This window comes from Cervus canadensis, chromosome 1, assembly GCF_019320065.1.
Source record: "Cervus canadensis isolate Bull #8, Minnesota chromosome 1, ASM1932006v1, whole genome shotgun sequence".
NCBI lineage: Eukaryota > Metazoa > Chordata > Mammalia > Artiodactyla > Cervidae > Cervus > Cervus canadensis.
In genome coordinates, this window is record NC_057386.1 from 6,984,730 (window position 1) to 7,012,652 (window position 27,923).

Sequence of the window (27,923 nt, forward strand, 5' to 3'; positions counted from 1 at the left end):
GTGCGGGGTGTGGTCAGTCCAGGTCCTTTCCTGGGAGCGGCTGCCTTTTTCTGAGGTTGTGTTCTTCCCGCCATCAGTGTTACAGTAGCTTCCCTTTAATGAGCTGGTGGTAACAGAAGTTGGTGGGGTTTTTCTTCACGTTTTTACTAGGGACAACGTCAAGCTAGTACCTCTAGGTTAGTTCTCTTCTCCCCACTTAGAAAGTGAAAGTCACTCAGTCACGTCGGACTCTTTGCGACCCCACGGGCTGTTCAGTCCATGGAATTCTCCAGTCGAGAATACCAGAGTGGGTAGCCTTTCCCTTCTCCAGGGGATCTTCCTGACTCAGGGATCAAACTGGGTCTCCCAGATTGCAGGCGGATTCTTTACCAGTTAAGCCCCCACTTAAACAATCCACATTTTCCTGCCGGAGAACCAGGAAAGATGGCCCCAGTGCAGTAAGGGGAGCTGGGCGGTGAGCATGGCCCAAGCGGTACTGGGCTGCTGATGGCAGTGGGTTGGGAGTTGAGTGAAAGGAGAGTTAGAAGACGCTGAGCCTAGAAAGGCTAGTTTCTGGTTCTGTTTTATTTTTTCGCTGTGCTGTGCGGCCTGCGGGATCTTAGTTCCTCGACCAGGGGTCAAACCTGTGCCGTCTGCCTTGCGAGCGTGGTGTCCTACACTGGACCGCCAGGGACGTCCCTCTAGTTTTGTGTTAAACTGGGCTTTGAAGAGCGGGGGACTGTGTACCTGAACATCTTTTAGTTCGGTGGGGAACACACTCAGGACCCCTACTGCTTGCCAGGGGCTAGTGAAGGAAAGGGAGGGCGAGGCCTTGGGAGGAGGGAGGAAGGTTCTGGGGAGGCGGGAGGGAAGGGGGCCTGGGCCTCCCGTGGGATGCCGAGAGCCGCCCCCTCTCCCCTCCAGGGCGAGCCGCCCTTGGCCCTGGGCCTGTCCACCCGGAAGGCCCTCAGCATTCTGAAGGAGCAGCTGGAGGCAGTGCTGGATGGACACCTGAAGGAGCGGAAGAAATGTCTCACGTGGAAGGTGACGCGTCCTCCCGGGAGCCCAGAGCCTAGCTGGGGTCCTGGTCCGTGCGCGGGTGGGAAAAGAATTTCCAAACACGAGGCAGAACGAGAGGAGAAGAAAGTTTACTAGAGTGGAAGCCGCTGTTAGCACAGCAGGCCAGCTTGAGGGAGAGCCAAACCCTTTCAAAGTGTGGCAGCCAATTTTTATTTCCTCAAGACAGAAAATTCCTACTGGAACGATGGCATTAGGTGATGGGATGCCATAGGGCTGATAATAGGGTGGGTATTTGATCTAATACGGGGTCAGGGGACTGGCTGGTTTAGATCCAGAGGCTCATGGCACCAGTTGCTATGGGGCTTGGTCAGTTCCAGAGATTTTTATCCTGTGACCCTGGTCCAGAGCTCCACACCCATGGCCGTGGTGTAGGGCTCCACAGTTGGGGTGGCGGAAAAACTCGGGAGGCCCGTTCTCAGGGCCGGGACTCACCCTGTCGTCCTGGGCAGCATGACCTGACCGAGGCATCCCTAAAAATCAGAAAGGAGTCAGGATTCCTTTCAGAGTGACGTCCCGACCCCCAGCCGAGACTGAAGTGAGTTGACGGAGGCAGCCATGGCGGGGGGCGGGATCGGATGGGCTGGGAGGAAGGCAGTCAGATCCTAGCAGGTCAGAGAGTCCCGGCCCCTTCCCGTCTCCGGCTTGTCCCCCAGCCTCTCACTCGCCCGCCCCCTGCCCCCAGGAGATGTGGAGAAACAGCTTCCTGTACCACGGGAACCGCTGCTCCTGTTTCCACTGGCCGGGCGCCTCGCTCATGCTCCTGGCTGTGCTCCTGTTGCTGGCTTGCTGTGGGGGCCAGCCGGCTGGCAGGTACGTGGCCCGTGGCCCTGGGTGGGTGGGGGGTGCTTCTTCCCACCTCTCGCAGCACAGGGTCTGGGCTCGTCCCTCTCCTGCCCCCGTACCCACCCGGGGAGACAGGGAACTGCCCCCCGCGGTCAGAGCCTGGGTCACGTGGGAACCTGCAGTCCCTTGGCCAGCTGCTGTCAGAAGCAGAAAGGGGTGGGGAGGGCAGTGTGGGGCCCTGGTTGGCTGGGCTGCAGAGCCCCCCTGCTCCCCACTGGCCAGCACCCCCAGGAGCCCCTCCCCTCTCGCTGCCAGCCGCGGGGTGGAGCTGGTGAACGCCTCGGCGCTCTTCCTCCTGCTGCTCCTCAACCTCGTCCTCATTGGGCGGCAAGATCGGCTGAAGCGTCGGGAGGTAGAGCGGAGACTGCGGGGCGTCATTGACCAAATCCAAGGTGAGGGGCCAGGCGGGGCGTGGAGCTGCAGAGGGGCCGGTGCTGGAGTGAGTGGCGTGGGTTGATGCAGGCCTGGGGAAGCGAGCGGAGCAGACCCGGCTCCCGAGGTGCGTGCTGGATCCAGCTGGCGTGTGCGGAGCTCCAGGTGAGGCCGTGTCCCTCTTTCTACCCTCATCAGATGCCCTCAGGGATGGCAAGGAGGTCAAGTGGCCAGATGCCATGTACCCAGACCTCCACATGCCCTTCACACCATCCTGGTCTCTGCACTGGGCCTACAGAGACGGACATCTCGTCAACCTGCCGGTTAGCCTGCTGGTAGAAGGAGACATCATAGCTCTGAGGCCCGGCCAGGAGTCCTTTGCTTCCCTGCGGGGCATCAAGGTAGCTGGGGGCCTCTCTCCTCCCCTGGAAACGCTGTGGGAACGTCCACCCGCGGTGGGGGAGGGTCCCGGGGCTTCATCCTGACGCTTGCTGCCCAGCTCGCGGGTTTCCTGGGAAGCGCTCTAGGAAGAATGGAGAAAAGCTGGAACATCTTTCTCTTCATCCTGTTCTTCCTTCCCTGTGATTCTCAAGTTGCTAGGAAACCCATCCCCCAGGCTCCCCCCTACCCCACTCCAGGTGACTCCTTGCTCACTGATGGTCCTTAACCTGGTGAGATGTCTCTGCTTCCCTGCAACAGTGAAGGAAGAGTAGCTTCCCCGGGACCCATTGATTACCCTCCCTCTGCTCCCCTTTGTCTCTGGCAGGACGACGAGCACATTGTCTTGGAGCCGGGAGATCTGTTCCCCCCTTTCTCGCCACCCCCATCCCCCCGGGGAGAAGTGAAGAAAGGGCCGCAAAACCCCCAGCAGCACCGGCTCTTCCGTGTCCTCGAGACCCCCGTGATCGACAACATCAGGTGGGGGCGCTGCACTGTCCCCCAACCTCTCCCCCCAGAGCCTCCCCCCGTGAGCCGGCGATGACGACAGGAAGGAGCCTGGTTCGTACCCAGGCCCCTTAGAGCAGGCACCTGCAGGGCCTTCGCTTTAGCTTCTTGTGAGGATTCTTATTTATTTATTTTCTTCCAGTTTGTTTACTTGGCTGTTTCAGGGCGTAGTTGTGGCTCGCAGGCTCAGTAGGTGCACCTTGTGGCCTTAGTTTCTGCACGGCCTGTGGGATCTTAGTTCCCCGTCCAGGGATCGAACCCACGCCCTCTGCACGGCAGGGTGGGTTGTTAAGGAAGTCCCTTTTCTGAGAATTCTTCGACTGGGTGATTGACCCCCTCTCAGTCTGGACTCTGAAGAGACGGCTTCAGAGATGGCCATGGGCCACAGTGGCCAGGAGGCCATTCTCCCGGGGCCAGGGCCCGGGAGGGGAGGGGGAACTGCAGGACCCAAGGCTGTTTCTGCAGGTGGTGCCTAGACATGGCCCTGTCCCGCCCGGTGACCGCCCTGGACAACGAGAGGTTCACGGTGCAGTCGGTGATGCTGCGCTACGCGGTGCCCGTGGTTCTGGTGGGTGCGGCCGGGCCGCGGTGGGGGCCGCGAGGGGCCAGGGGCTGGGGGACCCTGGGGGCCAGACTCAGGCAAGCCTGTGAGCGCAGACGGGAGGGTCCCGGGGTGAGCCGGCCAGTGCCGGGGGTGGAGGAATGTGAGTGGGCAGAAGATGGGGTGCCTCAGAGCCTGGGTACCCCCTGGGGTCGGGGAGAGTTAAGGCCGCGTCTCTCCTGTCCCCAACAGGCCAGCTTCCTCATCACCAACGCCCTGCGCTTCATGCTGAACGCCCCGGGTGTCACCACCTGGCAGTACACCCTCCTCCAGCTGCAGGTAAGACCGCCCTCTCCTCTCCTTCCCCAGAGACAGGCCCTCAGGGTGCCCTGACTGCCTCTCCCACCCCCAGCCCAGGGGTCTCCCAGACTTCCTCTTCGGAGTGCCTGCTCTCCTTCCCCGTTTCCTGCCCGCTGCCCCCAGTGATCCTTTTTACTCAGGGAGGGCCCCAGGGCTGGGGAGGGGGCAGCCCTGCCCTCCCTCCTTTTTCCCTCCGCCAGCGACTCTCGGAGCCTCAGCGGGGCTCGCTCTTCCAGGTGAATGGCGTCCTGCCCATCCTCCCCCTGCTCTTCCCGGTCCTCTGGGTCCTGGCAACCGCCTGTGGAGAAGCCCGCGTCCTGGCCCAGATGAGCAAGGCCTCCCCCAGCTCCCTGGTCAGTTGTTCCCAGGCCCCGGGGTGGGGGGGGTGCGTGGGGGACAGTGCAGAAAGAGCCAAAGACAGGAACAGAAAGACAGAGTGGGCTGTGCCCCCAGCAAAGAGGGCAGAAGTGTGGCCGCCCCACCTCCTGCCCTGCGGCCCAGCACACGGCCAGCCCTGGGCAGCTCTCCGAGGGCTCCGCCCTCTCTAGCCAGCAGGATCTCCAGACCAGGCCCCAGGGACGGCCGGGTGTCCATCCACCCTTGCTCTCAGCAGACAGGGGTTCCCGGGCTGCCCGGTGTCCTTCACCGAGAGGTGCGAGGTCCCCACCTGCCCGCTCTGAGGCCCTGGGACAGTGGCAGTTTCCTCCCCAAGACTCATGTCCTCTTCTCCATGCAGCTCGCCAAGTTCTCGGAGGACACTCTCAGCAGCTATACGGAAGCCGTGTCCTCTCAGGTACCCTCGCCCGGATGGATGCTGGCCCTGTACCCCCAGCCTGAGCTCCCCCAGGCCCCTTCTGGAACCCCCGGGTGCCCCTGCATTATGGCCTTGAGCTTCCCTCTCAGAGCCCCTCTGGCCCCCGTCCCATGTGGGTAAAGTGTCACTGCTGGGGGCCCACACGCTCCCCGCCCCGGACCGTTTCCTCTGTCGGTCCCCAAGGCCGTCTCCAGGGAAACGTGGCCGAGCGCCTCGTCTCTGCCCCCAGGAGATGCTGCGCTGCATTTGGGGCCACTTCCTGCGGGTGATCCAGGGGACGTCGCCCACTCTGAGCCACAGCTCCAGCCTGCTGCACAGCCTGGGCTCCGTGACGGTGAGGGCGGCCCCGGGGAGGGCCCGGCCTCGGCAGGCGGCTCTGTGGAGCGGCCGGCAGCCTGGGGAACGCCGCGCCCCCTTCCCTGTCGCCATCTCCCCCTGCAGGTGCTGTGCTGTGTGGACAAACAGGGGATCCTGTCGTGGCCCAACCCCAGCCCGGAGACCGTGCTGTTCTTCAGCGGGAAGGTGGAGCCCGCGCACAGCAGCCACGAGGACCTCACAGACGACCTGTCTACCCGCTCCTTCTGCCATCCCGAGGTGGAGGAGGAGGTGCGGCCTGGGCCGGAACGGTGGCCTCCGTGGGGCGAGGGGAGGCGGGAGGAGGAGGAGGGCTCAGGCCTCAGGAGCCCCCATGGAGACGGGGCCCCGGGGGGCCGTAGCGGCCCGGCCTCCTGGCCTGAGGCGACTTCAGGACTGGAGTCCGAGGCCTGTGCTCCTTGCTCTCCTCAGCCCCACGAACGCGACGCCCTCCTGGCCGGCTCCCTGAACGCTCCCCTGCACCTTTCCAATGAGCAGGAACGTGGCGGCAACTGGCCAGGTGACGGTCCCAAGGTGCCCGAACCCCACCCTCACCACCGGGTACACGGCCGCAGCAAACACCTGTCTGGCTCCAGCGTGAGCTTCAGCAGGGACACGGAGGGCGGCGAAGATGACGACCCCGGCAAGGTGAGGGGGGCCCGGGGAGTGGCCACCTCATCCGTCAAGGGGTACCCTGGCCTCTTTTGCTGGAGGGGGCCGCAGAGGTGCCGCCCAGCCCGGGCAGGTGGAGCCTGGGGCTCAGACATCCTGGCCCCTGTTCTCAGCTCCAGAGGCCTCGTCCCTGGTTCTCCCGCAAAGTAGGCCCCTCCCCCCTTTCCGGGTTTGGTCGATGGTGGTAATTGGTTGGGGCAAGACCCTTCCTCCTGATTGCAGCCTTCAAAAGACAGAAAGCCAAGAGTTCCCTCTAAAGATATTTCCCCTGACAGAGAGAGGCTTCATCGTTTCTTGCCCAGTCTGGACAGCCTCCTCTGAGCTGGTGACAATGTTGTGGGCACGGATCCTAGAAGCCCCCGGAGCCAGGAAGGGTGCAGAGGGGTGTGGGGAGGGCTGGGAGAGCGTGAGCAGGAGCATGCCCTGCTGGGGGGGGGGCGTGCCTTCTCTCAGGGGCACTGCCCGTACCACCCCCCCCACTTCAGTCTAAGCTCCCTCCCTCCCCTCCTCCTTTCCTCCAGACCCAGCACGGCCCGGAGGGCGAGCCCTACGAAGCTGAGGACTTCGTGTGTGACTACCACCTGGAGATGCTCAGCCTGTCCCAGGACCAGCAGAACCCCTCCTGCATCCAGTTCGACGACTCCAACTGGCAGCTGCACCTCACCTCGCTCAAGCCGCTGGGCCTCAACGTGCTGCTGAACCTGTGCGACGCCAGCGTCACCGAGCGGCTCTGCCGGTTCTCAGACCACCTGTGCAACGTCGCCCTGCAGGAGAGCCGCAGCGCCGTGCTGCCCGTGCGCGTGCCCTGGGGCCTCTGCGAGCTCGCCCGCCTCATCGGTAGGCTGCCTGGCGACTCTTCTCAGGGGCTGGGCCACCGGGGCCAGATGTGGCCTCGGTCAAGAGCACCTGGCAACCCTTTGCGCTTCCGGCCCCTTTATCTGCATCTTGTCTGTTTATTCATCCATCCACCCATCCCGCAGGCTTCACTCCCGGGGCCAAGGAGCTCTTTAAGCAGGGGAACCACCTCGCACTCTACCGTCTCCCCAGCGCCGAGACCATGAAGGAGACCTCACTGGGGAGGCTGTCCTGCGTCACCAAGCGGCGGCCCCCGCTCAGCCACATGATCAGCCTCTTCATCAAGGACACCACCACCAGTGAGCCTCCCGGGAATGTGGCGGGACGGGGCTCCTTCTAGGGAGCGTTAGATCCTCCCCGAGACCTCACACATGGCAGAGATGGGCTTTGGGGATGGGGGCTGGGATGGTGGATGCTGCGGGCCGTGGGACTGCCTGGAGGACCGGCAGCCTTGTGCCCATGTTACGCACTCAGTGGCCTTGCCGATAGATTTGCTGCCATGATGCCTGGGGGATTCCCACGGCCCGCCCCCCACCCAGGGGCTCATTTTAGCATCCTTCTCAGGGGTGGCGATATGTGCTCGGAGGTCAACTGGAGGGGTGGTGGCTTGGGGCACTCAGGGCCTCCCTCTCCTCCGCTGTCCTCAGGCACAGAGCAGATGCTGTCCCATGGCACGGCCGATGTGGTCTTGGAAGCCTGCACAGACTTCTGGGACGGAGCTGACATCTACCCTCTTTCGGGTTCTGACAGGTCGGTGAGGAGGCACGTGGCCGGTGGTGAGAACCATTGGCTCTGGCTGGGTACCCAGAGGTCTGGACACCCTGGGACCACTCACCTCACTTCCACCCTGCTTCCCTGGCAGAAAGAAAGTGCTAGATTTCTACCAGCGAGCCTGTCTGTCTGGTTACTGCTCTGCCTTTGCCTACAAGCCCATGAGTTGTGCCCTATCCTCCCAGCTCAACGGCAAGTGCATCGAGCTGGTGCAGGCGCCCGGCCAGAACAGCATCTTCACCATGTGCGAGCTGCCCAGCACCATTCCCATCAAGCTGAGCGCCCGCCGCGGCAGCTGGAGCTCAGACGGTACCGTGGGCCCCGTCCCCGGGGGCCTGGATGAAAGCCTGGCAGAGGGGACAGCAGGCAGCACTAGATCTGGAACACCTTGGTGGCCCCCTGTCTGGTGACGTGGGCAGGCTCCTTAGTGGCATCTGTAAACAGGTGCTTCTGCCCTGCTCACGGCTTGTGGTGCCGCTCCAGTGGGGTGACATATAGAGAAGTGCTTACTCTGAAGGTTTTAAAGCAGTAGTCTGTATAGAGCCTTAGCCTGACTGGAATCAGACAAAAGACCTGGTTGCAAACGCTGCTACAACAGAGGGATTCAGAGCTCCACGCACCCCTCCCCACTCTGTCAGACACACAGCCTTCCGGGGTCTCGTGACCCAAGAGCCCGTGAACTGAAGCCAAGGCTGAGGGTGGGGCCCGCCCCCGCCCCCGCCCCCGCCCCCTGGCCCTGGACCAGGCTTGGTCACCTGACTGATGAGTACCTTTCCTTGTCTCTCCCCCACCATCCCCGTCCACCCCCGTGTCTGTCTGCTCCTTTTCTGTCTTGGTTGTACACGTGTGTGGTCCCCTGGGGCCCATGTGCTCCTTGATCTGGGTGTGGAACCCACCGGCTCCTGGGTGTCCTGGCCGGGCTCTGTGCCTGGTGCCTCCTGAAGAAGGGATCGGGGAGGTGCTGGAGAAGGAAGACTGCATGCAGGCCCTGAGCGGCCAGATCTTCATGGGCATGGTGTCCTCCCAGTATCAGGCCCGCCTGGACATCGTGCGCCTCATCGACGGGCTGGTCAATGCCTGCATCCGCTTTGTCTACTTCTCGTTGGAGGATGAGCTCAGAAGCAAGGTGGGAAGCCGCCGACCCCTCTGCTCCTGCTGCCCCTTTCCCCACAGCCTCTTGGGCCCCTCTGGTCACCGCCCTCTGCCTGGTGCAGGTGTTTGCGGAGAAGATGGGCCTGGAGACGGGCTGGAATTGCCACATCTCCCTCACGCCCAACGGTGACATGCCCGGCTCCGAGATCCCCCCCTCCAGTCCCAGCCACGCTGGCTCCCTGCACGACGACCTGAACCAGGGTGAGGGCAGAGGTTTGGTGTGGACACGAGGTGGGTGTGGGCCGTCCCCCATCCTTGGAGCTACAGCTAGAACTTCCCTGGATCCCTCCTGGGAAGCTGGCTGTGATCCCCTGCAGTAGCTGCAGTCGACGGGGTTGGGGGAGAGGAGAGCTCGAGAAGGACGTTTTGCGCCATCTTCAGGGCTAGGAAAGGCCCCCAGAAGGCTGGCCCCACGGTGAGGGACAGGCTTTTGTCCCCGCAGCGTCCCGAGACGACGTGGAAGGACTCCTTCTAATGGAGGAGGAGGGTCACTCGGACCTCATTAGCTTCCAGCCCACGGACAGCGACCTCCCCAGCTTCCTGGAGGACTGCAACCGGGTACGACTGTGCCCCCGGAGCCGTGGGGTTGGCAGCGGGGCTGGTCCAGGGCAGGGGAGCGAGGGAGGGTGGGAGGAGGGGCCCTGAGGCCACTCGCATCTCTGCTCCCTGCAGGCCAAGCTGCCCCGGGGCATCCACCAGGTGCGGCCCCACCTGCAGAACATCGACAACGTGCCCCTGCTGGTGCCCCTCTTCACCGACTGTACCCCCGAGAGTGAGTGCTGTGGCTGGGCGCTCAGCCAGCCCAGCCCTGGGTGGAGCACTGCCAGCCCCTGGCACCCCACGGGCTCCGGAGGGGTGTTGGTTTCCCATGCAAGGAGCAGAGGAAGCTGGGCTGGGAGGAGCCGGGGAGTCTCGTGGGCAGGAGCCCAGCATAGCCCATTCTAGGGACTCAGAAGTGACAGTATTTGTACAGTGTTTATGACATTGGGGGTGGGATGGCTCCAAAGAGGGGCCTGATTTCCCTTGTCTCCTGCCCTGGCCTGTGGGTCTCTGCCCAGCGCCCCACGTGGGGCTCCACCTGCCTGACCCTTGTGCCCCTGACTCTGCCCCCTCAGCCATGTGTGAGATGATCAAGATCATGCAGGAGTACGGGGAAGTGACCTGCTGCCTGGGCAGCTCCGCCAACCTGCGGAACAGCTGCCTCTTCCTCCAGAGCGACGTCAGGTCAGCGCGACAGCCCAGAGCCGGGACTCCCCACAACCGGCCTGGGCCTGGTGGGGAGATAAGGGAGCAGGGGGCTGGCTCTGTCCCCTGGGAGATGGATGGGGTCTTGGCGGACCCCAGCTGATGGGCACACTTCCCCTCTCCCATGCTGAGCAGCATCGCCCTGGACCCCCTGTACCCGTCCCGTTGCTCCTGGGAGACCTTTGGCTACGCCACCAGCACCAGCATGGCCCAGGCCTCGGATGGCCTTTCCCCCCTGCAGCTCTCGGGGCAGCTCAACAGCCTGCCCTGCTCGCTGACCTTCCGCCAGGAGGAGACCATCAGCATCATCCGGCTCATTGAGCAGGTGGGGGCTCAGGCAGGCCCGGGGCAGAGGTCAGAGCCTGCTGGGGGTGGGGAGTCGCCGTGCAGGACCCTCCTGGGCTCGCGGGGGCGCTTCACCTCCACGCACAGCTCTCCCAGGAGGTTTAGTTTGCCCCAGCCGCTCGCTAGCGTGAACATCTGCCACATCTGGCTGAAGCATACCAGCTGCAGGGCCTGAGCACGGCCACCCCCCGCCCCTCCCGCTCCCTAGGCCCGGCACGCCACCTACGGCATCCGCAAGTGCTTCCTCTTCCTGCTGCAGTGCCAGCTGACACTCGTGGTCATCCAGGTGAGGTGGGGCCGGCCCGGCATCACCCCCCAACACCCGGGCCAGTTGAGAGGCTGGGGGGAGGCAGCACAGCCTGGGGGCCCCCCGGAGCTTCTGAAAACCCCCGCTGCAGAGCTGTGTCCCCGCCAGCTCTCTGGGTGCAGGGCGGGGCAGCGCGGGGCTCCCGGCATCTGACTCTTTGCTGGAATCTGATCGTGCCCCCTGGCTCTCGCTGGCCCAGTTCCTCTCCTGCCTCGTCCAGCTGCCGCCAGTCCTGAGCACCACCGACATCCTGTGGCTGTCCTGCTTTTGCTACCCTCTGCTCAGGTGAGGGGCCGGGCCACCCCAAGCCCAGGGTCAGGATGTCCCCGAGCGTCCCCAGGAGCCCAGGTTCAGGAAGCCATGCTAGTGCCCCCCACCGTGGGGGCCCCCGGCCCCAAGGGAGTCCCTTCCTTGTCGTAGCCCGACTGCCCAGCAGAGTTGCCCTCGCTCTTGGGACTCCTGAAAAGCTTCTCCTTGGGAAGAATTGGAGGACACGGGGACTTCCTTGGAGGTCCAGTGGCTAAGACTCCATGCTCCCAATGCAGGGCACCCAGGTTCAAATCCTGGTTGAGGAACTAGACCAACCAATGCAGCCAAATAAATACATAAAAGTAAATATTTTAAAAAAAGAAAAGCATAACTTAAAAAGAATTAGGGGACACGGGGTCACAGTCCCCATGCTTCACCGAGTCCCTGCTTTTCAGCATCTCTCTGCTGGGGAAGCCTCCACATAGCTCCATCATGTCTATGGCAACGGGGAAGAACCTTCAGTCCATTCCTAAGAAGGTAAGCGATGCGGAGCCCGTGGGCCTGGGCTTTTCCCGGGAAGGTGAGTGTGGAGGGGGCTGAGCCCTGGGGGGGCGAGGGGGGAGTCCCATCAAGGGGGAGGGGGCTGCAGAGTGGGGAGGGCTCCTTGTCCCCCGGGCCCGCCCACTTCCCGAGGACCCCTGAACCCGCGCACCCGAGTGACGGACCTCCGCTTCCCTCAGACCCAGCACTACTTCCTGCTCTGCTTCTTGCTGAAGTTCAGCCTCACCATCAGCTCGTGCCTCATCTGTTTTGCCTTCACACTGCAGAACTTCTGCGACAGGTCCCGGGCCCGCAACCTCACTGACTGCTCCTCCATCATGCTGCCCAGGTGGGTCCCACCCCGAACCCTCACCCCCGGGGCCACCTCCCTGGGGCCCCAAGGAGGCTGAGCCCACACATTGCCTTGGCAGCCACCCTGACAGGGCCCCAGCCTGGTTTAAAGACTTCGCCAACGGGCTGCTGTCGGCTCAGAAGCTCGCCGCCGCCCTGATCGTCCTACACACTGGTGAGGGGCGCCCCGGGGCCGGGTGGGGGCCAGGGGGACTCCCCGGGGGCGACGCCTCTGGCCGTGGGACGTCTGACACGTGTGACGACCCCGTTTTCCCCAGTCTTCATCTCCATCACCCATGTACACCGCACCAAGCCCCTGTGGAGGAAGAGCCCCCTGACGAACCTGTGGTGGGCCGTGACCGTGCCCGTGGTGTGAGTCTTGGGTGGAGGGCGGGAGCCGGGGAGGGTCCAGAGACTGAATGGCACCCTCCGGGCGTGCCTCCTGCCGAGAAGGGCAGGGAAGGAAGCGGGGGGCCCCCGGCTGACGCGGGGCTGCCGCCTCCCGCAGGCTGCTGGGGCAGGTGGCCCAGACGGCAGTGGACCTGCAGCTGTGGACACACAGGGACAGCCGCGTCCACTTCGGCCTGGAGGACGTGCCTCTGCTGACGTGGCTCCTGGGCTGCCTGTCCCTGGTCCTCGTGGTGGTCACCAACGAGGTCGTGAAGCTGCATGAGATCCGGTGAGCCACTGGCCGGGCGTGTCCCCTCTGGGCTCAGACGTGCTCCCTAAGCCCGTCACCTCCTGGGCTCTTCCCCTGCCAGCCTTCCTGCTGCCCGTACCCCGTCCTCTGCATCCTGTCTACCCTTGGTCTCGGTGTCCGCGCTAACCTGGTCTTCAATCTCCACCCACCAGGGTCCGCGTCCGCTACCAGAAGCGACAGAAGCTGCAGTTTGAAACTAAGCTGGGCATGAACTCTCCCTTCTGAGCCTCTGGCCGTGGCGGCCATAGTTGCCGTGGTCCCTGGGGCTGAAGCCACACCCATTCTGCGTCTGGGGAGTTGATACCATGAATGTTTCAGGGTTTGCTCTTGTGCCACGTGGCCCTGGAGGCCCAGCTCCCGGTGTCAGACCCGGCTGTGGCTCCCATCCCAGGGCTTCCCGCGGAGACGCAGAGCTGCAGCCTCGGTCCAGGACCGTCTAGCTCTTCCTCGCCAGGGGGAGACCCCTGGGCTCTTGAATGTATGACCTCATGTGCTTAGCAGAGGGGCCCTCAGCCCCATCCACCTGTGGGCTGCCCCCCTCCAGGGCCCCCTGACCGAGTGCCGCCTGGTCTTTGGGCAGAGCCGTGGACCGTGGGGCCTCTGGTGGGAGGATAGTCCTGGGACGTGCCAGCGGTCCTCCATGGCGCCGCTGGAGGCCAGGGTGGCGGGGCGCCCTCCCCGGGCCCCCCTCGTCCTGTCTTCCTGGGGCAAAGCCCACTCCTCCTCTGTGGGGGGCCTCACGCTAGGGCCTGAAGATGGAGCCGAGCCCCTGCCTGGCCCGAGATCCTCCTCCCAGGCCGCCCTCGGGCAGGCCGTGGAGCCAGTCCCGGGGGCGCAGCCTGGGACCTCCTTCCAGCCTCAGCCCCAGTTACCCTGTGAGAATGTTTTTACTGGTGTATATTTTTTACTGGAAATGAGCCTTTTGGGAATGAATACAGACTGGTTTGTATTAAAACTTATAAACTGCTGAAGCAAAACCTGTGGCTGGTCCCTGAGGCAGCCACGAAGGGGCCCACTCAAGGGTCAGGCCAGTGAGGGAGCCCCTCCCCGAAGGTGAGTTTGGGGGGGCAAGTCTTCCACCCTTCCCCCACCACACATCAGCGGGGGCGCTCGGGTCTGGCTCAGGCGCGACCCCTGGGCTCAGAGGTTCACGGCGCACATCCAAACACACACAGCACGGTATCGTGGAATGACACTTTCATTGGTGTTAGTTGGGGGAAGAGGTTAAATGCTTACAGAGCCGGGGCCTTGGCCAGGCAGGTCAGGCTTCCAGCCCCATGGCGGGCATTGGGTGCTCTCACTGTGGTCCGAAGCCCCCCCCCACTGTGTCCTCACAGGCAGTTATAGATAGAATAAATTCCATTTAAAATATATGCATTTCTCTCTGCTTAAAAAATAACATTTACAGTTGGAAACATATGGACTCTGGGGATCTGTTCGAGGGATCCGTTAATCCCACCGGCCCCACCAGCTTTGCCTCACTGAGGGCAGGCAGAGCCGGGGCCCAAGGCGGGCTGGGTGCCGCTGATGGTGAGAGCAGGCCCCGGCCCTTGACACGTCCTGTGTGCACCTGCCGGCCAGACGCACCGCCGCCTCCAGCCTCTCAGGGCGCTAGGACTGCACGGCGGGTGGCCAGGGGACCTTGGCACAGGCACTTGAGACACGGGTGGGGGGCGGACAGAGAAGGCACCCCAGAAGCCCGGACACCACTCTTCCTGGATAGGAAGCTCTTACCAGGGTCCCTGTCTGAGAAGCAGGGTCCTCCCGTCAGATCACACACTGCAGGGGTGGAAGGGGGCTTTGCTGAGACATCAGGTTCTGAAAAGTCCTCTCTGCTCCGCATGGGGCTGCTGTGGGGACAGCCGCGGGCTGGGGGCGGCAGGGGCGTCCTCTGCGCGGGGGGAGGCAGCGGGCGCTGCGGGAGGTGGCGGTGGGGCCGCGGAAGGCCGCCGGCAGGTCCGGCTCAGTCCAGCATGGCGTCCAGCTGGTCAGCCAGGGCGTCGAACATGATGCTGATGTCATCTAGGATGTGCTTGGCAGAGGCGCCGGGGGCGCTGCGGCAGGGAAGGGCCAGGTCAGGCGGGCCGGTGGTCTGCACCCTGCTGGCCCTGGGCACAGGGCCGGGCTGGGGCCAGCGCCAGGTGTGCGTCTTGCCCCGTCTCACACAACTTCCCGAGGTCATGGGAGTCACCGACCCTTCCTCCCACAGAGGCGCTGGGGTTCACAGAAGTGACTGGTCCAAGCTCGCGTGCCTCTAAGTGCCACTTGCCTGCAGGCCAGATCTGGGTGACCCCTTCCCGTGGGGACCCCCAAGCCTGAGGATCTGCCTGCCTGCCATGACACCGATGTCCCTTCCCCATCATCCCAGACCCCGGGGGAAGGACTCGGGGGGTGGGGGAGCTGCTCTTCAGTCTCCATCTCTCCCGTTCTCCCAGCACCCTCACCCCTCTCGCTCCTCTGCGCTAATGCTCTTCTCCGCGGCCCGCAGTGCAGCTGCCAGCGACGAGCTGGTCTGCTCCAGTCTCTGCTGGGCCCGGCCTGGGCCCGCAGCCCCCGCGCTCTCCGGCCTTGGAGGGGGCACCGGGCGGGGACCGAGCCGGGGAGCCAGCTTAGGGCCGGAAAATGCCAGCTGGGTGCAGGCCACTGACACAGGCTTGGGGGCTGTTCCTGCAGAGACAAAGAGGTTGTCCTGTGACTCAGCTGAGCCGGACACAGGCCCTGCCCACACCACCCTCTCCCCGCAGGTCCTGGCTTCATACCTGCTCCAGGCACCTTGATGAGGGCAGCGGGGGCAGCCGGGGGCTCCGTCTCCCCAGGCCGCCGACTATTTTCCGGGGCCGGCCCAGGGGGCTGGGGCGGGGGGCTGGTGGGGAGAGGGGCTGGAGCTCCGGGGGTGGGAAGGCTGCTCAGGTCAGGCCGGGGAGGGCTGGGAGAGGCCGCGGGGGACTCGTTGGGGGTCTGTGAGGGCTGGGGGGCAGGGGCATTGGGCGTGGCACCCGCCACTCCGAAGGCCAGGAGCGCCGTCTGCAGTGGCTCCCTCTCCCGGCACTTGGGCCTCCGTTTAACAGTGTCTGACTCTGTGAGGTTGAAGTCAAGGCCGGTGGGCACCGGCGTCTCCCGGGGTGGGGGTCCTGCCGGCTTGGGCCGCTGTTTGATAGTCAGGTTCCCCTCCTCCGCAAAGGGGAGCCCTTCCCCTGAGCTGCCCCGAGACGGGGGTGTCCCCTCGGGCCCCGGGTCCTCCTCCTCCGTGTCCGATGCGGCGCCGGCCGGGGCGGGCGGGCCAGGGGGCTCCGAGGGGCCAGTGGGTTCGCTCAGTGTTCGCCTCCGGGGCCCTGTGGCCCCTTCCTTGGGCGCCGGGCTTCCATCCGGTGGTGGGGGCTCCGGGGTGGAGCCAGAGACGGAGCTGAGGCGTTTGGGGGGCGGGGGCGGGGGGCCTTTGCGGCGAGCCCGGAGGGCAAAGGACTGGCTGCGGGGAGCCCCCCGCGTTGGGGTTGGGCTGGGGCTGGTCCGGGCGAGGGCACTGCGTCCTGGTCGCCGAGTGAGGGTGGCGTAGCTGCCCAGGGCACTATCCACTGGCCCTTCGGCCTCCCCATCGGCCTCCCCCTCGGCTGGGCCAGGGCGGCTCAGGCTGTGGGACCGGCGCTTGGGCCGCGGGGGGTCTGGAGGAGTGGCCGGGGAGCTGGCCAAGTAGGAGAAGGCCCGGGGAGCGCCCGGAGGCGGCCCAGGGGCCGGGCTGGAGGGTGAGGCCTGGGGGTACATGAAAACGTAAGGCGGGGGCCCTTGGCTAGGAAGTGGGGAACAGAGTTTAGGGGGCCGCTCTGTGCCCTCCGGAAGATTCCTCTCCTGTGGGGCGTTGAGGTCCCCGCCACCCGGCTGAGGGGCAGGCTGTTCCTGCGAGTGACCGGACCCCCGTGAGCGGGCCCCAATGCTCTCTTGGCTGGGGGAGCGGGCAGGGGGCAGGGGGAGTGGCTCGGGGCCACCCCCTGCCATGGCCGCCTGGAGCTCGGGGCTCAGCTCGCTGCCCTGGAAGGTGAGGAGGCGTGGGCTGGCCGCAGGGGGCCCGTCCCCGTTCTCCAGCCCCTCGATGGCCATCAGTTCCGGGCCCCTGGCCAGCCGGCGGCCGCCTTCCCCAGGGGACTCCCCCTGCAGTAGGCCCCGCCGGAGCTCAGCCAGCCGCTTCACCCCCAGCATGAGCTTCTTCTGATGACCTGAGAGCGGGCGGATAGAGGCAGCAGGGTGAGCTGGGGCTGGAGAGGGTGCCCCTCATCCCTCCTGGACCCCGAAACATCTTGGGGACCCTCGGAGGCACACGGGGGCCCAGCCAGGAGGCCCAGGGCAGTCCTCACCGAGCTTGTTGACGCCGATCTCCTGCAGCTCCTCCCAGGTGAGGTCAGCCACCAGCCCCATGGAGTCGTAGCCACTGCTCACCAGCTGCTTGTGGTACTGCGGCAGCCCCAGGGCGCACAGCCACTCCAGCAGATCCGCCTGCAAGAGCCGCACCGTCGGCCCCCGCGCCACAAAGCCTCAGCCGGCGGTGGGAGCCCGTGCCTGCCGCCCACTCACCGGGATGTAGTTGGGCAACCACTCGGCGATGCTTAGCTGGGCGATCTCCGAGGCGATCTTCTTCCTGTGCCCAGGCTTGGTCACCCCAATGGCCGTCAGGTCCTGCCACACAGAGTCGTGCCGTCAGGCCCCCTCCCCTGGCCACGGGTTCCTGCCCTGCCCTCCCGCTGTGGCACGGACCTCGGGCGTCATGCGGCTGATGGTTGGCACATCGTAGCCGGCCTGCAGAAAGTGGGCAGTGTAGGCCTCCAGCTGGAACTCGCTCAGCCAGTTATGAATGGCCTGAGCATCCTGCAAGTTGGGGGGAGGGGGCGCCGTTAATGGCGCTGGGCCTGCTGGGGGAGGGGGCTGAGTGCCAAGGCCACAGCCCAGCCATCGATCCCAGCCCCGCCCCCAGGGGCCTGGTCCGAACAGGAACTCAAGTCCACGCTGAGGCCCATCCCGCCCCCTCCTCTGGGCCCATAGCCACCTCCCCGGTGGAGGTCACACCTTCCCCTCCAGCAGCTGCTCAGGCCTCACGTCCTGGGTGAAGTGCTGCTCCCCCGAGCGATAGTTGGCCAGAGGGTGGTGGTTCGGGTTGTCTTTGAGGACGGAGAGAAATGCATTCAGGGTGGCAGGATGAAGGGATGCCAGGTCCTCAGCCACCCCACCTGCATCTCTCCTGGCCCACCCAGGTCCCCGTCTCCCTCCCTACCTGCCAGGGACGGGGGCTGTAGTCCTGGAGGCACCTGGTCCTCTCCGGCAGAGGGCAGCGGCTGGAGACGGGAAGGAGCTGTCTCTTGTTTGGGGAACTGGCAGTGGGAGGCGGGGGAAGGGGAGGAGAAGGGGTCCAGCCCTGGTCCCAAGCGCCCCCCACCCCCCACCCACCTGGGCGTTCTCGATAAGGAGGCCAGTGCTGTGGCCGTTGGTGCCCTCGGAGCTCTGCCCGCTGCCGGCACTGCGGATGCTGCCCACGCTGCCCTCGCTGCCCACGCTGTTCCTGTCACCTGCTGCGGGGACAGGAGCCAAGCGGTCAGAACCCCGGTGGGCCCCGCCCACAGCTGGCTGGCAGCTGGCCAGAGCCAGATGCTCACCCCGGTGCCCAGGATCGCCCTACCCGCTCCCGGGGAGGACGTACCTGGGCTGTCTGGGCTGAGGCCCACCCGGGGCAGCTGGCCATAGGTGAGGGGGTGCAGGGGCTCCTCGGCAGGGGGCTGTGGCGTCCTGGAGAAGCCTGGGCGCAGGGGGGTGGGCACAGAGGGGAGGCGGGGTGCCAGGACACCCACCCGCTTGCTGACCACCTCGACGATGCCCGGGGGAAAGTAGCCCACGCGGTCGGTGCCCCTCTGGCTCTCGTGGATGTGGCCCTTCCAGCGGCCGTCCGGATGCTGCTCAAGCACCTGTGGCAGACGGGCAGGGGGATGGTCACTTCTTGCGCCAGGCGGCCAGCCCCACAGCTGCGGTCCAGCTCCTCCTGTCCCCCCAGCGAGCTCCCCATGATGCTCAAGTGGGCTTATAGTCCTGCCCCTGCCAGCATCCAACCCAACCCCTGGGTTGCCTCCAGGGCAAAAAAAGAGTCTGGAGTGAGCCCCCGTTCAGACCCCAGCTCCACTGCAGGCTAGCTTGTGACTCTGGACAAATCACTTTAATTCTCTAAGCCTCAATTCTATCAGCTCTAAAAAAGGAAGTGGTAGGAACGCCTACCTTACTTAGATGGGGAAGAATTCAATGAGATCGTGCAAATAAAGACCTTAACACAGAGCCTGATCCATAGCAGGTGCCCAAGTAAGTGACGGCAACCAATTGTGTTCTCAAAGGAATGCCTGCATCGGGTCCTCACCGTGATGACGTCCCCTGCCCGGACGTTGAGGGCAGTGGGGTCGTGGAGGTTCCAGAAATCCTTGAGCGCCCGGACCTTCAGGATCCCTGAGGCCTCTGAGACCAGGAGGAGGACAGGTGTCATCTGAGGGTTCCCAGGGCATCTTCCCACCCCTCCAGTCCCCTTCATGACCCTCCCCCAGGTCCCTGCCCCCTCATCCCCACAGCATCCCTCCGGCCAGTCCCAGGAATGTGACATCCGCTCCTCCACTCCCGGGGACCCTCTGGAGTGGCTCTGAACGCCCTGGGCTGGGTCTTCTCCCCACCACACTCACCCCGCAGTAGCTGCTTAATCTCCCGGCTGGCCTGGGAGGTGGTGAATTGATTCACGATGTCCAGCGCCGTCTGGTTATACGTGTTCCGAATGTTCACGTCCACCCCGCCCTGGGTGCACAGAGTGGGGCGAGCCTGTGCTGAGCAGCGGGTTGGCCGCTTCTCCCAATTCCCACAGCTACCCAGGAAGTAGCTACTGTTTTCATATTTTACACTAGGAAATGGAAGCTCAGGTTTGTTCTGGGACGAGCTCAAGGTCATTCAGCCAGTGAAAGGCGGAACTGGGGCTCGAACCAGGTCTGTCTGCTTTCCAGCCACTTGGGCCCCACCAGGGCAAGACACCCCTTCTCCGGCCTCCCCAGCCGGTCTTGGATCTGGCACCTGGAGGGGATCTGTACACACCTGCGGGGTGACTAGGGGTCCACACCCACCTCCAGGAGCAGCCGCACCACCTCGGTCTTGCCGTATAGCGCGGCCTCGTGGAGCGCTGTGCCTGTTTTGGTCTGGCGGTTGATCTCAATCCCAGCTCTCAGGAGCTGCCTGCAGACGGGAGGGCGAGTGACTGGCGTGGGGGGCGGCGGGTACGGAAGGAGAGGAAGCTGATCGCTGGGGGCTGGGAGAGCAATCCAGAGCAAGGGTGAAGAGGGCAGCGGGGCAGGGCACTGAGGGGACGTTATCAGTCCCACGGGAAGAGGAGGAGGAAGCCGGGGGGCCCCGGTGGGTACCTGATGACCTCTCTGTGGCCATTCTTGGCAGCCAAGTGCAGAGGCGTGGTGTAGTTGGGGTCGCACGGGTCCTTGGCCTCCCCCTCCAGAAGCGCCACACATAAGTGGCTATTCAGCAACAACTGGGCCACCTGCGGCAACCGGCACTTGGGTAGGACCTCCCCTCTGGAGACCCCACGCACACTCAGAACCCACCACCCCAAAGGCAGCAGGCCTCACCTTGAGCCGTCCAAACTCACAGGCCAAGTCCAAGGGCGTCTTCTTGGCCTTGTTGACCAGGCACGGGTTGGACTGATGCTGGAGGAGCATTTCTGACTGGGGTGGGGGGAGCCGGGTGAGGGGTCTGGCCTGGCCGGGCCCCCTGTGCCAGCCCCTGCCCCCAGCCCCAGCGCCCCGTAGGCTGGCAGGCTCGCGTACCACTTCATAGTGTCCGTACTGGGCAGCCAAGTGCAGTGGGATCTGCCCGTCCAGCGAGGCGGCGTTCACGGCTGCAGAGGCGCGTAGCAGCAGCCTCACGGGCTCCAGGCGGCCCTGCCAGGCCGCGTAGTGCAGTGGGCGCATGCCTGCAGGAGGGGACAGGTTTCTGAGGGAGGTCCTGGGATGGCCTGGGATCGGGGGAGGGAACTGAGCCCAGGCTGGAGGGGAGACAGACCCAGAGGAAGCTGGGTGTGGTCAGGGAGAGGCCCGGCTGAAGCCAGAAGCCCACCGTGCCCAGCACAGAGGATCTGGTGGCCTTGTAACCTCAACTTCCCCAGCTGGATAATGGGATGTCAGTATCACCCACGACCCCAGGAGGCTGTGAAGACTGACGAGGTCCAGCATCTGCAAGCTCCCAGAAGCCGTGCCCACATCCCTTGGCCCTGCTGTGTTGTGGCAGGAGCACATTGACCCCAGGGTCTGGGGTGGGGGGGTACCCTGGGCTCTCACCATTGCTGTCCTTGATATCCACGGTGGCCTGAGCCTCCAGCAGCAGGGCGATGAGCTCCAGGCTGCCCCCCAGGGCGGCATGGTGGAGAGCTGAAAAGCTAGCGTGGTGGGACACGGGTCAGAGGTGTCAGGGAGCAGTCCCCACCCCCGAAATCCTGGTCTTCCAGGGCAGACTCATCCTGGGGGCTGGCGTGGCTGAGTTACTTGCCCACTGTGGCTGTCCCCCCCAGGCGCCCCCCCCCGCCCCCGACACACACACACCCTGCCAGCCGTGCCGTGGGAGCGCAGAGCTGCTGGGCTGCGGCATGAAAGGGCTCAGTGTCTGGGCTGAGAGGCCTGTTTGTCTGGCCTCCCCCCCAGCGGGCCCAGGGGAGGGGGCCGTGGGAGCAGGAGCCCCAGGGCTCCTACCCTCCAGGGAGAAAAGGGGGCCCAGCAGGAATGGGACCCAAGGAGGCCTCTCAGAGGCCCCCTCCCCGCACTCAGAGGCAGCCCCACGGGCAGGCGCGCGGGCAGACAGAGGCCAGAACGCTCAGTGAACACGCTTCCAGGGCCGGGTTTGAGAGGGAAAGGGACTCCAGGCCCCCGATCCTTCCCCGGCCCTCCCCCACCACACAGGTTTCAAGAGGGATTGGGGCGGGGGGTTCTCACTCACCCATCAGCATCCTGGTAGTTGACATTGAGCCTCTTCGTGGAGCCCAGGAGCTCTGGGGGTCAGAGCGGAGGTGTCAGGGTGCCCGCACCCACCCCTGACCCAGGGTCCCTCCTGCCCACCACTCGGCTCCCACTGACCTCTTGGAGTGCAGAAAAGCACCTGTCCCATGGTCTGCCAAGCTGTCTGGTCCCTGTTGGCCCCCCACCCCAGCCCATCAGCTGGAGGGCGCTGATTGCAAGGAGCTGCCGCAGCAGTGGCCTGGCTTCCCCGGGTCCCCAGCCCCACTTGTTTATAGTCGAAGGGGGCGGAGATGGGGGGGCCCCCCGGCCTGCTGTGCCCTCAAAGGACAGGCCCACGAGCGCATGGTTAGCATTCCTGCCTGAATGGGCTGAGGAGCAAGTCTCATTGTTCCATGGGCCGAGGGGGCTGAGAGAGAAGAGAGAGGGACCAGAAGCTTGAAGTGAGAGGGCGGATGCCAGGGCTGGACCCAAGGGCCACATGCCTGGCCCGGGGGGCATCCCTGAGTGGAGCTAGAGGGGAAGGCAGCGGTCACGCAGACCTACACCATGTCCCGGCCGGCTCTGCCAGGCACTCACTGTGTGATCTGCGGAAAGTCACTTAACCTCTCAGGTTCAGGGTCCTCATCTGTAAAACGGGCTGATCACAGAAGCCACTCATGAGGGCTGTGAGTACAACGCCTGACCCTCGTGAAAGACGGGAGCTATCAGCATTTAGCGCTCCTTACACGTTAGCCCATACTCCTGAGATGCGGTGTCTCCAGTGAAAGCTGGTACAGTCCTCCCCCCCTGCCCCTGTCAGGGGAGGAACTGCAGACTCTGAACCCACAGGCTCCTAGCAGACAGCTCCCTGCCCCAGGGCAGGGGCTGGCAAGAGGACCAAGGGGCAGGGCTAGGACACTGGATCAGTCCCCTCTCGGGGACAGGGTTCGTGCAGGTGTGCTCCACGTGTGAGCCAGGGCGCGGGAGGCGGGGGGCGGCGGTCCTCGGGAAGAGGAGAGTGCTGTCACAGGCGGCCCCTGCCTCCCGCTGGAACCCCCCCCTGCCGGGAAGGAGGAGGAGGAGGCCCGGCTCAACCCAGCTGGGCACGGTGCCAAGCGTGCTGGTCCAGGCCTGCCCCCCAGGCCCCAGTGGGCCCCTGAATACCCCAGCAAGACAGGGCCTCATTCCAATAGGGAGGGACCAAGCCTGCAGCAGGAGGCACACAGGACAAGTGGGGGAGACAGCTACGTTTAGGGCCGAGCCGAACGACGCTGCACCGAAAAGGTAAGAGCTGAGGAGTGATGAAGCCGCGAGGGAGTGGAGGCCGCTCCCAGCCATCCTGCAGCCCCCTTGGAAAGTCCTCGTCACACAGAACCGCTCAGCGCAGTGGACAGAACAGAGGCCCGAGGAGCAGAAAGCACGTGGTTCAGATCCTTCTCTCTCTGCTCAGCTGTGTGACCTTGGCCAGCCCTGGGACCTCTCTGAGCCTCGGTGAGGACAAGGAGGTCAATACAGGGAAGTCTCTCCACCTGCTGCCCGCCTGGACGGTCTGGGGTGGCCGAGAGGCAGCCCCTCCGGGGAGTGGCAGGATAACGTGACAGGAACAAGGGCAGGGCCAGCCTGGGTGGCTCTATGTGGTTTTTTTTTTCCAGAACAATGGCCGGAAAGGCGGTGGGGGAGAGCCTCCGAGTGACTGGGCTGGGGACCTTGGCGGGGAGGGCGGAGGGTCCTAGGTTCCTGGCAGTGGCTCCAGGCACTTCCCCTGCGCCACCACCTTCTTCCCAGGCCCCGGCTCTGGGGGTGGAAGGGTCGCGCTCCTGATTTAGGCTCGGGTGGAGGATGTGAGCTCAGCGGGCCACCCCCGGCCCGCTCCATTTCCTCTGGTTGGAGAAGGGGACAGCTCAGAGCAGGGAGGAGGGAGGAAGGGCAGAGGCTAGGCCCGGGCATCAGTTGCCCTCTCCTCCCAGGCACCTGCGCCCTGAGGACCCAGACAGGCGGGGAGGGCCGGCCCCCCAGTGACCTGGTACCCAATGGAAGAGGCTCAGGGCGCACCCCTCTTTGGACAGCCAGGAAGCTCAAGCCACTGCCCAGAGGGGAAAGAGGGAGCCTTTGATGCCTCCCTTCCGGCAGTTCCCTTCAACCTATTGGGTATGGAGCAGGAGTCTGCAGCCCCTCCCTCCTGAGAACTGCTTCAGAATCACCCGAAGAATGTTCTGATTCTGCAAAGTCCTCGGCTCTCTGTGATGATTCTGTAATTCTGAGGGAGACCAGGGAGTCGTCACTTTCAGAACAATCCCTGGGTGATTCTGACGGGCAGTCGAGTGCGGTAGCACAGGGAGGAGGGCTTGGGCTTGTGGGGTGATCTGCCACACCACGGCTGTGTGACCTTGGGCAAATCACTAACCCTCTCTGAGTGTCAGTTTCCTTATCTGTAAAGTGGATACAGAAGTGCCCGTCTCACAGGGAATAGAGGCAACTACAACGTGGCCCTATGGACAGTAGTCGCCAGGCTCCTCTGTGGGATTCTCCAGGCAAGAATACTGGAGTGGGTTGCCATTTGCTTCTCCAGGGGATCTTCTGGACCCAGCCATCAAACCCAGGTCTCCTGCCTTACAGGCAGATGCTGTACTAACTGAGCCACCAGGGAAAAGCTCTAGGGTCTGCAAAGGTCACTTTGGGATCTCCTTTTTGTCACCAGCTTTCCCAGCCTCTCAGAGGACTGGGAGGGGAGACAAGGAGTCCCAGGACCCTATGACTCTACACCTATGCAAATGCCTTGGGGGTGGGGGGATGGTCATCTTCCCCCACAGACATTCCCCCCTGAGCACCGGGGACCTTCCCAGAGCCTAGGACCCCAGCTGCAAAGTTCCTGCCACCAGCCTCCAGCCACTTGGCTCCCTGAGGGCCTCACTTTGAGGCCGCAGGGCTATGAGGCCAAGGCCCCACTGGGCAGATTGCCAAAAACAACACTGAGGTGCGGGGAGGAGGGGGAAGGCTCCCACTCTTGGGCCTCCAGGGCCCTCCTTGGCACCTTCCCCTTACCAGGCTCACCCTGCATCCACTTCCCCAGGGCACAGAGAGCACCCTCTCCAACTCCATCTCCCAACAACCTGGGTGTCCTGCCCTGGTGTGGAAGTGCAGGGGGCACTCACACACGTGCACAACTCCCAGGCCCTTAAAATCCTTCCTTCAGGCACCCACACTCCCAGGTGTGGGTGGGGATAATTAGACATCTTCGGGTAGCCCGGGGGACTCCTTCCTGTGCAAAGGCCAAGCTGCGTTTGGGGGCTACAGCCCCAGCACTTGAGAAGGATCCTTCCTCCCCTCCTGTCCCTGCTGGTCAAGGAACTCAGAGGACAAGTCCAGTGTCCTCCTGGGACAGTCCAGGGAGCTTGCCCTGAAGCCCAGAGGTCTATTCTTCTTGGGGGATCTCATTGCAGAGGTACTCAGGAGCTGGAAGTCAGGTGCGGCCACCTATGCACGGAGCCCCCACAGCCCTATCGACTAGAGACCCTAGGCTGTGGAGAGGCCTCTCTCTCTCAGGAAATTAACTTTGGACACACACCCTCCAGTAAGCTTCAGTAACCGGTTAGATAATGTGAACTTTGTTTTAAGCAGAAAGTGAAAGTTGCTCAGTCCTATCGGACTCTTTGCAACCCTATGGACTATACGGTCCATGGAATTCTCCAGGCCAGAATACTGGAGTGGGGAGCCTTTCCCTTCTCCAGGGGATCTTCCCAAACCAGGGATCGAACCATGTCTCCCGCATTGCAGGCAGATTCTTTACCAGCTGAGCTAGCAGGGAAACCCCTGTTTTAAGCAGAATTCCCTTTTAAAAAAGCTATCTTACACTCAGAGGAGCCCACAATAAATGTGTCCCACTGCTGTGATTAAATAATAAAAAAGCTATCTTACAAATGTTGTCATCAAATTGATAAAAACACAGAGATGCTCTGGTTGGACTAGAGGGGTCAGAGGTGGAGCGCTACCTATTCAGTCTTTCCCAACCCACTGCCAGAAACCACATGGCTCCAAAGAACACACTGGAAAAACCACCTGCTGAAGGCAACTCCACAAGGGCAGGAACTTGGGTCAGTTTTGTTCACTGCTGGAGCTCAGAGCATAGAACAGAGCCTGGCACACAGTAGACACTCCCCCAAAATTAGAATGAATTTACTTTACTCCTTTCACTCTACAGGTGAGGAAACTGAGGCCCAGAGAGGTTAAGAGATTTGCCTAAGCATACACAGCAAGGGGGACCCAACTTCCTCTCTGACGTTCCCACACTGAGGCACTCCTACCCTAAGTCCCCAGATCAGAGTGACCACTCCCCCCGGGCCTCTCTCTACAGCCTAGCACTCAGAGGAGGGTCTCAGGTAGACAGTCACCCCACCAAGTACTCACTTGTCTTCGTGGCCTTGACCTTAGCCACCAGTTTCTGCACACCAGTCACATCTCCATTTTTGACAGCGAGGATCAGGTCCTGTTCTCGACCCATCCTTCCCGGTCCCTGGGCTGGACTCTGGGCTCAGGGGTCCAGGGCAGAGGCAGGGAAACTGGTCTAAGCTGAGGTGTCAGGGTGCCATCCCTTGGCCCTTTGGAGGGCCAGGTGTCCGGTGGGGGGGAGTGTGTCTAGCGTCCCAGGCAGTGGGCTTCTTGGCAGGCGTTGGCGGGTACTCCTTCAAGGTGTTTCATGAGCTGCCGCCACAAGCAGGAAAGCTGATCTCTGAAGGGGTGGAGGCTGTGTGGAAATCTGGACAGATATCAGCTTGCAGCTTCCGACAGCCCAGGGATGGGCCGGGACTGGGGGCGCCAATCCTCCCGACGTGGCTCAGGAGCACCGGTGCCCACCCAGAGAGAAGCCAGCATTCCCTCGCGCTTTGGGCAGCAGGGGCGGCCAGGTCTCGGGGGTCTGGAAAAGGTGTGATCCACTGAGGGTCTGCTGAAGGCTGAGTCGGAGTCTGTAAGGGTCCCAGAAGCAGGGCTCAGAGAAAGAACAGGACAGGGCTTCCAGGGAGCCCCCAAGTTACCCTGGCTGCCCTTCTGAGTCCAGGGAGGGGCTGAGCCACTGTAAGCGGGAAGGAGCCGCCATGCATGAGAGGAGTGTTGGGAGGGGGGAGGGGGTGTTCTGGGAGGGGGAGGCTGAGTCACCGAGGCCCCAGGGCACCTGGCAGCACCTCAACCCGGGGCAGGAGGGGCCCTGGCAGCACGACACACGGGGGCAGGTCGGGCCAGCAGCCTGTTCTCCACAGCCTGAGGCTCTGACACCCACAGACAAGCGGTGGGCCAGAAGGTGGGGCCTGGGAGGGTCAGGCACAGGCAGCCTGGCAGGGGTCACCCCTCCCCAGCTCGGCTCTGCCCTTATCGCCGGAAGCCCTAGCCCAAGGGCTCTTTATGAATTCAGAAGGTGGAGTGGGGAGCTATGGCCCCCCATCTCTGGCGGAGGGTCTGCCTGCAGGACAGTGAGGCTTTACAGCACCTGTTGCTGACCCATCCTCACCCCCAGTGCGGGATGGAGAAGCAGCCGGGCAGAGAATAGAGATGAGAGCTGGGGTACTTCTGCTAAATGGGGCTGTCCGCCCTCCCAAGCCTGAATCTGAGTCCCAAAGCCCCGACTTCACTTTAGAAAAGCTTACGTCAGTTTCTCAGTGGCCGAGAATTTGTTGCCCGAGTCCCGTGGCATGAGACCCGCGGCAGGCCTGGGGCCCTAGCTGGGGTCCTCTTACTCCCCAGAAGTCCCAAGCCCAAACCAGATGGCACTCCAGCTCCAAGCCCGCGGCCCGACATAGGGGGAGGGCGCCCCTGGCAGTGCATGGGGTCGGGCTGGCTCCCCCGCCCCCCGGAATGCCAGTCCAGCGCCGCGCAACCCCCCAACCCAGCCCAGCCCAGGCCGACCGGGGAACAAAGCGGAGAGAAAGACCGGGAGGGCCAAGCGCCCGGAGGGATTGATGCGGGGAGACGGTGTACTGGCGCGAGGAGGACGGAAAGACCCGACGGATGAAGGCGCCCGCGGATCCCGCAAGAAAAGTTACTTTGTGCCCGCGCTCAGGGGTGCTGACCCCCAGATCAGGCCCCACAGTCTCACCTTTCCCAGCCGCCCCGCCGGGGGTCCGGCCGGTCCTGCTCGGTCCTTGGCCCCCTGGACGGTGGCTCCCACTGTCCCCCCCTTCACCCCTTTTCTCCTCCTTTTCCAAGGCCGGCTCGGCGCCTCCCGCAGGAAATCCCGCCCCTCCCCCCTCCCTCCCGCCGGATCGGGAGCGGAGGGACCGTCCCGGCCGCGCAGCCAGGCTGTCAGTCAGAGCTTGCGGCCCCGCCCCGATCCACGCGAGGCCCCGCCCCACCTCCTCGGGCCCGAGCGTCCGCGCATGCGCCCAGGTGAAGCGGTGGGGGCGGGGAGGGGGGCGGGGAGGGGGGCGGGGAGGGGGGCGGGGAGGGGGCGGGGACTAGAGAGC

At 64.0% G+C, this 27,923-nt stretch overlaps 2 protein-coding genes across 14 annotated transcripts in view; one reads left to right on the forward strand and one right to left on the reverse strand.

The window, feature by feature from the left end:
* TMEM94 (transmembrane protein 94) overlaps positions 1-13,848 on the forward strand; it is a 35,906-nt gene extending 22,058 nt beyond the window's left edge. For 7 of the 12 annotated variants that reach the window (XM_043460688.1, XM_043460761.1, XM_043460751.1 and 4 more), the window contains 30 exons: positions 904-1,023; positions 1,742-1,869; positions 2,125-2,294; positions 2,473-2,675; positions 3,041-3,192; positions 3,685-3,787; positions 4,013-4,099; positions 4,357-4,473; positions 4,857-4,913; positions 5,164-5,268; positions 5,376-5,540; positions 5,721-5,936; positions 6,482-6,797; positions 6,941-7,114; positions 7,463-7,565; positions 7,678-7,895; positions 8,531-8,712; positions 8,801-8,939; positions 9,181-9,296; positions 9,411-9,510; positions 9,854-9,962; positions 10,119-10,308; positions 10,537-10,614; positions 10,835-10,920; positions 11,340-11,421; positions 11,625-11,773; positions 11,856-11,950; positions 12,054-12,147; positions 12,284-12,454; positions 12,628-13,848. In XM_043460688.1, the coding sequence (XP_043316623.1) occupies positions 904-1,023; positions 1,742-1,869; positions 2,125-2,294; positions 2,473-2,675; positions 3,041-3,192; positions 3,685-3,787; positions 4,013-4,099; positions 4,357-4,473; positions 4,857-4,913; positions 5,164-5,268; positions 5,376-5,540; positions 5,721-5,936; positions 6,482-6,797; positions 6,941-7,114; positions 7,463-7,565; positions 7,678-7,895; positions 8,531-8,712; positions 8,801-8,939; positions 9,181-9,296; positions 9,411-9,510; positions 9,854-9,962; positions 10,119-10,308; positions 10,537-10,614; positions 10,835-10,920; positions 11,340-11,421; positions 11,625-11,773; positions 11,856-11,950; positions 12,054-12,147; positions 12,284-12,454; positions 12,628-12,700 (4,098 nt within the window). In that variant the 3' untranslated portion in view covers positions 12,701-13,848. The remainder of the gene's footprint in view (positions 1-903; positions 1,024-1,741; positions 1,870-2,124; positions 2,295-2,472; positions 2,676-3,040; positions 3,193-3,684; positions 3,788-4,012; positions 4,100-4,356; positions 4,474-4,856; positions 4,914-5,163; positions 5,269-5,375; positions 5,541-5,720; positions 5,937-6,481; positions 6,798-6,940; positions 7,115-7,462; positions 7,566-7,677; positions 7,896-8,530; positions 8,713-8,800; positions 8,940-9,180; positions 9,297-9,410; positions 9,511-9,853; positions 9,963-10,118; positions 10,309-10,536; positions 10,615-10,834; positions 10,921-11,339; positions 11,422-11,624; positions 11,774-11,855; positions 11,951-12,053; positions 12,148-12,283; positions 12,455-12,627) is intronic. The other 5 variants (XM_043460719.1, XM_043460772.1, XM_043460710.1 and 2 more) reach the window with 4 other exon arrangements.
* On the reverse strand, positions 13,658-27,735 carry CASKIN2 (CASK interacting protein 2). 2 transcript variants are annotated; one of them, XM_043460796.1, is made up of 20 exons: positions 27,557-27,735; positions 25,876-26,432; positions 21,473-21,524; positions 20,821-20,918; positions 20,311-20,456; positions 20,113-20,208; positions 19,894-20,024; positions 19,600-19,708; positions 19,171-19,279; positions 18,858-18,952; positions 18,156-18,417; positions 17,906-18,024; positions 17,733-17,793; positions 17,528-17,619; positions 17,219-17,329; positions 17,039-17,140; positions 16,822-16,960; positions 15,235-16,683; positions 14,920-15,142; positions 13,658-14,529 (listed from the first exon to the last, which is right to left on the reverse strand). In XM_043460796.1, exons 2-20 carry the CDS (start codon positions 25,967-25,969, stop codon positions 14,439-14,441), a joined length of 3,579 nt encoding a protein of 1,192 aa, XP_043316731.1. In that variant the 5' UTR covers positions 25,970-26,432; positions 27,557-27,735; the 3' UTR covers positions 13,658-14,438. The 2 variants fall into 2 exon arrangements, with proteins under 2 accessions (XP_043316731.1, XP_043316723.1); XM_043460788.1 differs by having other exon boundaries at positions 17,906-18,027; positions 27,557-27,733.
* Between the last annotated feature and the right edge of the window lie 188 nt (positions 27,736-27,923).

Excerpts from the sequence above, each read along its gene's own strand:
- CASKIN2 (XM_043460788.1), bottom strand. The coding sequence starts at position 25,969 with ATGGGTCGAGAACAGGACCTGATCCTCGCTGTCAAAAATGGAGATGTG. Across the intron at positions 20,025-20,112 it reads GTGAGTTTGGACGGCTCAAG|GTGGCCCAGTTGTTGCTGAA; the intron begins GTGAGGCCTGCT and ends CGGTTGCCGCAG. Across the intron at positions 16,961-17,038 it reads GGTTGCCCAACTACATCCCG|GCGGATCTGCTGGAGTGGCT; the intron begins GTGAGTGGGCGG and ends CGGCTCTTGCAG.